The sequence below is a fragment of the Alosa alosa genome, chromosome 1 (genome assembly GCF_017589495.1).
Source record: "Alosa alosa isolate M-15738 ecotype Scorff River chromosome 1, AALO_Geno_1.1, whole genome shotgun sequence".
Taxonomy (NCBI): Eukaryota; Metazoa; Chordata; class Actinopteri; order Clupeiformes; family Clupeidae; genus Alosa; species Alosa alosa.
This window is the reverse complement of record NC_063189.1, coordinates 31,294,314-31,301,972: the sequence shown is the minus strand read 5'-3', so window position 1 is coordinate 31,301,972 and position 7,659 is coordinate 31,294,314. Positions and strand designations below refer to the sequence as shown.

Here is a 7,659-nt window from a genome sequence, read left to right as displayed (position 1 = left end):
ACAAGGGGACACAGCCTGAATATTTGATCAAAACAAAAATGTATAGCTTGTCCACTTAGTCCTATAGCTTGTCCTAGTTGATGTAGCCTTCCTAAAACCATTGGGCCAGCTCAGCTGTATCTGTTCAGCTGTTATTGAAATGAAAGAGTAGGCCCAGAGCCCTATAATAGGCCTAGACTACTAAGTGTTCAGCTGCATCGTCAATTAAAACCTGATCAGAGGCTTGGTCACTGGTCTCATTTCAATTGGTGGTAATTGAGTAGGCCTATTTATAAGCTACTGAAAGAGTTGTGAGACCAAGGTTAGTACAGCTCATTGGTTGTGGTCTACCACTTTCATAGAAATGGGGCTTAAACCAAACAGGGGAGTTGTTTTATTTTCGTGTCTCGTATTTCTTTACATTAGCCAAACATGTGGTATAACCCTCGAAATAGTGCACACAGATGAGATGCATCTTGAGAAAAGGTCTGAGAATATCCACACGGGGACAATTGCTTTTGGCACAGGGGATATTTCACTGGGTCGAAATCTGGAATATGAGAGACAATATATTGGAGAAGAAACTGCAGATGTTGGCTCTGTTAACATCCAAGCCGCCGACCCACATCCAGGACTGGTGGGTGGACGAAGCAGCATTGATGACTATAGGGCCTGGCATCGTATGCAACCAAGTTTATTATGTACTAATGACCTCATGAAGTTCTCGGCACAAGGTCCTGGGTGTTCTTCACTCCAGTTAGACAGAGGTAAGAAAAGTATTGGATAACTTGTTTTGCAGTGTACATGGTAACTCTGATCTTGGTAGTCTAATTCAGCTGATTCCTGGCAACCCTTTCATTTTCTGTGTTTGCATCAGTAACTTGAGACCAGATACTCCTTTCTTTTTTCTATTTAACAGGTGGCAAGCCTCTCTCTCTAACCCAGTTACCACAAGACTGTGGCTACTCTGTGAAAAGGACTGCGGTGGGCCTTGTGTTTCTCGCCTCTCTCGATGGTTGTGATATTGTGAAACAGGTAGGCTGTAGTGTGACATCACAGGAATGGTTTTTAATTTCCATCATAGTGGGAGTAATGTTAGTCCATAGAGATGCCATCAATCACTACTAAACAAAATCCCTGGATTTCACCCCTTATAAATGCCTTACTTTTGACCTCAATATAATTAAGCCCTTCTATAATGCCCTTCTAAAATTAAGTAGTTTCAGTAGAAATGTGCATAGATTAAGGAGAGAAGCCTGAGTTTTTACCCCTTTTGTGATTTCCCCTTAACCCTGTGTTAAGTTAATTCAGGAATCCCTGAAATGGCACCTTAAAATAAAATTAAGTCCTTGATCACAACAAATAAAGGGTAGCCTTATGGTACACCTTAAATGTATAACATTTTAAGGTAAAATTAAGGGCCACTTAATGAAGCTGTTTTGGCATGTTTTCAGTGGTGATTTGAGGTAAATTGAGTGCATCACATTTCGTAGTGAATTGACAACAAAACCAAGAGAATGCACAGTAAATTAAGTAATTTTTGTTTTGTTTTTTTTGGTCTGTCTTGCAGCCACTTGTAGGTGACTAATTTGTAAAAGTAGGCCTTTTAAAATCCTTTGTTTGCTAAGTTTAGTATACTCTTTTGATCCTGTGAGGGAAATTTGGTCTCTGCATTTATCCCAATCTGTGAATTAGTGAAACGCACACGGTGAACACACAGTGAGGTGAAGCGCACACACTAATCCTGGCGCAGTGAGCTGCCTGCAACAACAGCGGCGCTGCACCCCCCTGGTAAAAAATGAAAATGCAATATTCTGCTTTAATCGCTATCTTCAGTTAAGATGTTCAGAACTGCACCAAATTGTGTGTGTGTGTGATTGACCTGGCATTCTCTGTGGGTATGCCAAGTTTCGTAGAATCCATGGGGGGGTCAAAAAAAATTAGGTTGTGTACATTTAGTGACTGTACACTCATTGGCCTGTAGATGGCGGTGCACACATATAAACATGCACACACACACACACAGGCACCCACATACTATCAGTATTGGAACGGCCGATACATAATTACAAATTCAGTAGGATTAAAAGAAAGCCAAAATAAATATTCATCATCATGGCTGCATTTCCAGTATTGGCGATAAGTAGTCGTTTGTCCACTAGATGGCGCATCATTGCAGTGAGATGTAATTTTGTTGGAAGTTAAAAGTAGGTTGGAAAAAAAAATGGACGCTTCCTACAAGGACTGTAGTTTACCGCAGAGAACGTCTAATAAGGATAGGAAGATGTTCACATGAAATGTAATTCCCATTTCTTCTTGAAGCCGTAATAAATCTGAGGATGTTTATCGGACATGCTTGGTTTTTACTGCAGGTACGTTAATCTTATAATATCAATAAGGACCTAGGTAATGTTACCGTTAGCGTTGGTTGAGTGATGGAGGCCAATTTGATTGATTGCATTTGTAGAAAACTATAAATGCGGTTTTACCAAGCAAATTGATAGCAGCACTGTAATTGTATCTTTCGGCTGTCATTTGTTGCACGTGCTACAAAAATCATTCTGTGCAATGGAAGATTTACCAACGTTACACCGGTCTGTTACAGTTTTGCCTATACATGCGTGAGACTGAGACGCCTGTTTATTTTGTTTTAAGTGCGTGCAGGGCGTGAGGGGGGAATCTATGTGCTTTGATTCCAGCTTGGTAGTTGTAGTCTGTGAAATTAAAAAGCATGTGTGTGTGAAGTATCCAAACAATGACGCCTTCATTTCATTATGGCTGCTTTAGCAACACACCTTAAGCTACTGTGTAGAAGCTAACAGCTTTCTATTAGGATCTAGTTTGTGAGTTACAGTTTTGTCATAACTCCCTGATGCATTTTTGCATTTAGAATAGCCAGAGTGTGGATATCTCAATCGGAAAATTAAACAATATCTGGTGCCTATGGACTAGGCTGGGTGAACACAGCCTGATCTAACTGCTATTTATTTTTAGATTTCTTAAAAGATTGAGCTTGGTCTGGTGAAAGCCAGACTAGCCATGGACCTCAGTTACACAATGCAAGGGAACATGAATCAGCCTATATTTGCACGAACAATAACGGACAACAGCTCTTCAACTTTGGCCCGTTAAAATGTGTATGAACAGTCTAGCGACGCATTTCATCAAGGCCCATTTGGACATGTCGGTTATTTGCACCACTGGTTAGATGTAAAACAGCATTTCGTTTCAGACTACTGTTACTTAATTTGTGCATTGACAATAAAGTATCACATGAACTAAAGATGACTAAAATTTTATGTAGAAGAAGAAACATTCACAAAAAATCCATCCAAAAATGACCTTTTGTTTTTGATAGCTGTTGAAAATGGCATGGAACTGACATCTGTTCACCATTATGCTGATACCTTTTGCTTTTCCCAAATACAATGTACCCTAAAGGTGTATGTGACCTTTTCCTCAATCCAATTGCAATGGATGAACTGTGAACTGCCCTACTTGTGATTGTTTAGAGATTTTAAAGGTTTTATAACAATGCTACGTCTTCTTTGGCTATTCTACAATCTTATCACCTTTTCAGCACCAGTAGGCTACTTTCTGTGCAGCCGCACACACACACTCAGGCATGCCAAACAAGCATACACAAGTTTCAAGAGTGGGGGATGGAGTAAAATATGGAGACAAATTGAAGTGATTTCTTTTTGCGGAACGGAAGTACAGGACTGAGTGGCCGTCATATTTTGTACCGATATGCGGTACATCTAGTTATTTTAACATAAGGTAATGTTGGATAAAGTTTCCTTTGCTATACCAGAAAGTTTTAGCGTTGTCTGCATGGAGCAAGCTCATTTAATAGTCTCTTGATGTATCCTGTTGCCCTCTATTCAGGCTTTTTTTTTTTTTTTTTTTTGGCATACATTTTATTAATTGATTTCAGTAGCTTGAATTTACAGTTAAGCTTTCCTGGGTGAAGTCCAATTCACTCACCACAGGGGTGGAGGCACAATATTTCTTCGTCTTGGTGTAAAGTGGGTGGTGTTGTATGCATCCCCCATACTGGGTCTAATGGTGAACATGGTAATAATTACCTACCATTTGGTCCCTGGCTTGCAAACAGAAATGCGTGCATGTGAGCGTAGAAAGAGTTCACATAGTTGGGTGACGGGGGCCCCAAGCAATTTAGCCTTTTAATTTATATGGGACAATTTTCAGTTTTGTTGAGCTTGGAGTATGACTGCATTATTTTATATCTTCCACCAGGGCAATAGCCACTTGCTGCAGATGTTGTGGCACAGCAATCCAGTAACCCTCTCCTGCCCTGTCTTGAGCTCAGACCAAGTCTCTCCAGTTTTATCTACTACACCAGCTCCAACTACAGAAGCACCAGCCACAGCTGTCAAGCTTCCTCCACAGAATCAACAGTGGATGCATCCGCTCTTTGGAGGCTACTACCACCCATTAATGCCGATGCAGACTCCCCCTCAAACTACAGAAGCACCAACTACAAAAGCGCCAACTACAGAAGCACCTGCCACAGCTGCCGAGCTTCCTCCACTGGATCAACCGCAGCAACAGTGGATGCATCCACTCTTTAGAGGCTACTACCACCCTTTAATCCCTGTGCAGACTCCCCCTCAAACTACAGAAGCGCCTACTACAGAAGCACCTGCCACAGCTGCTGAGTTTCCTCCACAAAATCAACAGTGGATGCATCCCCTCTTTGGAGACTACTACCACCCTTTAATCCCTGTGAAGACTCTCCCTCAAACTACTGTTGCGTCAACTACTGTTGCACCAACTACAGAAGCGCCAACTACAGAAGCACCTGCCACAGCTGCTGAGTTTCCTCCACAAAATCAACAGTGGATGCATCCCTTCTTTGGAGACTACTACCACCCTTTAATCCCTGTGAAGACTCCCCCTCAAACTACTGTTGCACCAACTACAGAAGCGCCAACTACAGAAGCACCTGCCACAGCTGCTGAGTTTCCTCCACAAAATCAACAGTGGATGCATCCCTTCTTTGGAGACTACTACCACCCTTTAATCCCTGTGAAGACTCCCCCTCAAACTACTGTTGCACCAACTACAGAAGCGCCAACTACAGAAGCACCTGCCACAGCTGCTGAGTTTCCTCCACAAAATCAACAGTGGATGCATCCCTTCTTTGGAGACTACTACCACCCTTTAATCCCTGTGAAGACTCCCCCTCAAACTACTGTTGCACCAACTACAGAAGCGCCAACTACAGAAGCACCTGCCACAGCTGCTGAGTTTCCTCCACAAAATCAACAGTGGATGCATCCCTTCTTTGGAGACTACTACCACCCTTTAATCCCTGTGAAGACTCCCCCTCAAACTACTGTTGCACCAACTACAGAAGTGCCAACTACAGAAGCGCCAACTACAGAAGCACCCGCCACAGCTGCTGAGTTTCCTCCACAACATCAACAGTGGATGCATCCCTTCTTTGGAGACTACTACCACCCTTTAATCCCTGTGAAGACTCTCCCTCAAACTACTGTTGCGTCAACTACTGTTGCACCAACTACAGAAGCGCCAACTACAGAAGCACCTGCCACAGCTGCTGAGTTTCCTCCACAAAATCAACAGTGGATGTATCCCTTCTTTGAAGACTACTACCACCCTTTAATCCCTGTGAAGACTCCCCCTCAAACTACTGTTGCACCAACTACAGAAGCGCCAACTACTGTTGCACCAACTACAGAAGCGCCAACTACAGAAGCACCTGCCACAGCTGCTGAGTTTCCTCCACAAAATCAACAGTGGATGCATCCCTTCTTTGGAGACTACTACCACCCTTTAATCCCTGTGAAGACTCCCCCTCAAACTATTGTTGCACCAACTACAGAAGCACCTGCCACAGCTGCTGAGTTTCCTCCACAAAATCAACAGTGGATGCATCCCTTTGGAGACTACTACCACCCTTTAATCCCTGTGAAGACTCTCCCTCAAACTACTGTTGCACCAACTACAGAAGCGTCAACTACTGTTGCACCAACTACAGAAGCGTCAACTACTGTTGCACCAACTACAGAAGCACCAACTACAGAAGCACCTGCCACAGCTGCGGAGTTTCCTCCACAGAATCAACAGTGGATGCATCCCCTCTTTGGAGGCTACTACCACCCTTTAATGCCTGTGAAGACTCCTCCTCAAACTACTGTTGTGCCAACTACTGTTGCACCAACTACAGAAGTACCTGCCACAGCTGCGGAGTTTCCTCCACAGAATCAACAGTGGATGCATCCCCTCTTTGGAGGCTACTACCACCCTTTAATGCCTGTAAAGGCTTAAACCACTGTTGCACCAACTACAGCTGTCAAGCTTCTACTGAATCAATGAACCACTTATTACAAGTATTCAACAGCACCCCAAAACAGATGCTCTACTCCAAAGCTTTTATTTTGTAACTCCTCAGTCTCTCTTAAAATCATATATGTTATTTAATGCATATATTAAACATGTATTTGGATTTAAGTTGTCAGAGTTAATTTGTTCAAGCTACAGTCAGGGGCTATACTGAAGACTTGCACATGATTTAGAAGTTTAAAATTCTACTGCCATATTTCTTATGCATTTCTGCATGTGCTTGCACAATAATAGAGATCAAGGTTAACACAATCCAGGTTGAAGTCTGTTTTGTTTCTACTTAAAATGTGCCACAGGCAGGGGTAAGTTAAAATGGTGAAGTGAGTGTCATAGGAAAGTCACAGCATCACCATCTAATATATGTGAAACAAGGGAATAAATATACACTATACCGGTCAAAAGTTTGCGGTCACTTAGAAATTTCCATTCCACTCTCATATAGACAGAATACCAACTGCGAACGGTTGTGGTGTTCTGTTTTTAATCAGGGCAGCAGTTTTCAGATTAGATTATGTGCTTACATAATTGCAAAAGGGTTCTTGACTGTTGTAGAAGGAAATGGCTGATCTTTAATGCAATATCTACATTGATTGCCCCTTATCAGCAACCATTATTTTTAAAAGGCTAACTGAGGAAAACATTGAAGAACCCTTTTGCAATTATGTAAGCACATAATGTAATCTGAAAACTGCTGCCCTGGTTAAAAACAATGCAGCTCAGCTGGTATTCTGTCAATGGAATGGATATTTCTAAGTGACCCCAAAATGTTGACATGTGATTGAGCATGTAAAATTTCATGATTGAAACTTGGCTTTATATCACAATATATTGCTGCAATCTTGTTTTGTTGACTGACTTTTATTGGCTGGTGGTGGGCATTTTATTCAAGACAGATTAAACCTTAGCAGGTGTAAACAAATAAGGGCAAGTGCAGCACCCTCTATGGACTAAATTTGATCAGATTTGGCGTGCATCCAGAGAATGTATAGGAACGTCACCTATTACCAACAGTCCTGTATTTCCAACCTCTTACGTGTCACTTAATATTTATTTCTATACAAACCAAGATGGCGGATTCCTAAGGAAATGCAAGCACCACACCATAAGTGTATCTAAATTGGCTATGTACCAAAAATTACATTTTACTGTTACTCGAAAAGCTGTAAACAGTGTTGTAAGGCTGCGTGTACAAATCCGCTTGGAGCGCCAATGGAATTTTGATTTTGCGACGAGAATTCTCGGTCTAACCGTTGATGTGCCGTGAGGGAGGTTGGAAATAGGCACCCA

At 42.1% G+C, this 7,659-nt stretch overlaps 1 protein-coding gene across 2 annotated transcripts; it reads left to right on the top strand.

Moving 5' to 3' along the window:
- The first annotated feature begins 312 nt into the window (after window positions 1-312).
- LOC125302856 (proline-rich extensin-like protein EPR1) lies at window positions 313-6,475 on the top strand. Of its 2 annotated transcripts, XM_048256181.1 has the most exons (4): window positions 313-746; window positions 899-1,014; window positions 4,240-5,463; window positions 5,623-6,475. In XM_048256181.1, exons 1-4 carry the CDS (start codon window positions 344-346, stop codon window positions 6,295-6,297), a joined length of 2,418 nt encoding a protein of 805 aa, XP_048112138.1. In that variant the 5' UTR covers window positions 313-343; the 3' UTR covers window positions 6,298-6,475. The 2 variants fall into 2 exon arrangements, with proteins under 2 accessions (XP_048112138.1, XP_048112131.1); XM_048256174.1 differs by having other exon boundaries at window positions 4,240-6,475.
- Window positions 6,476-7,659: the final 1,184 nt, after the last annotated feature.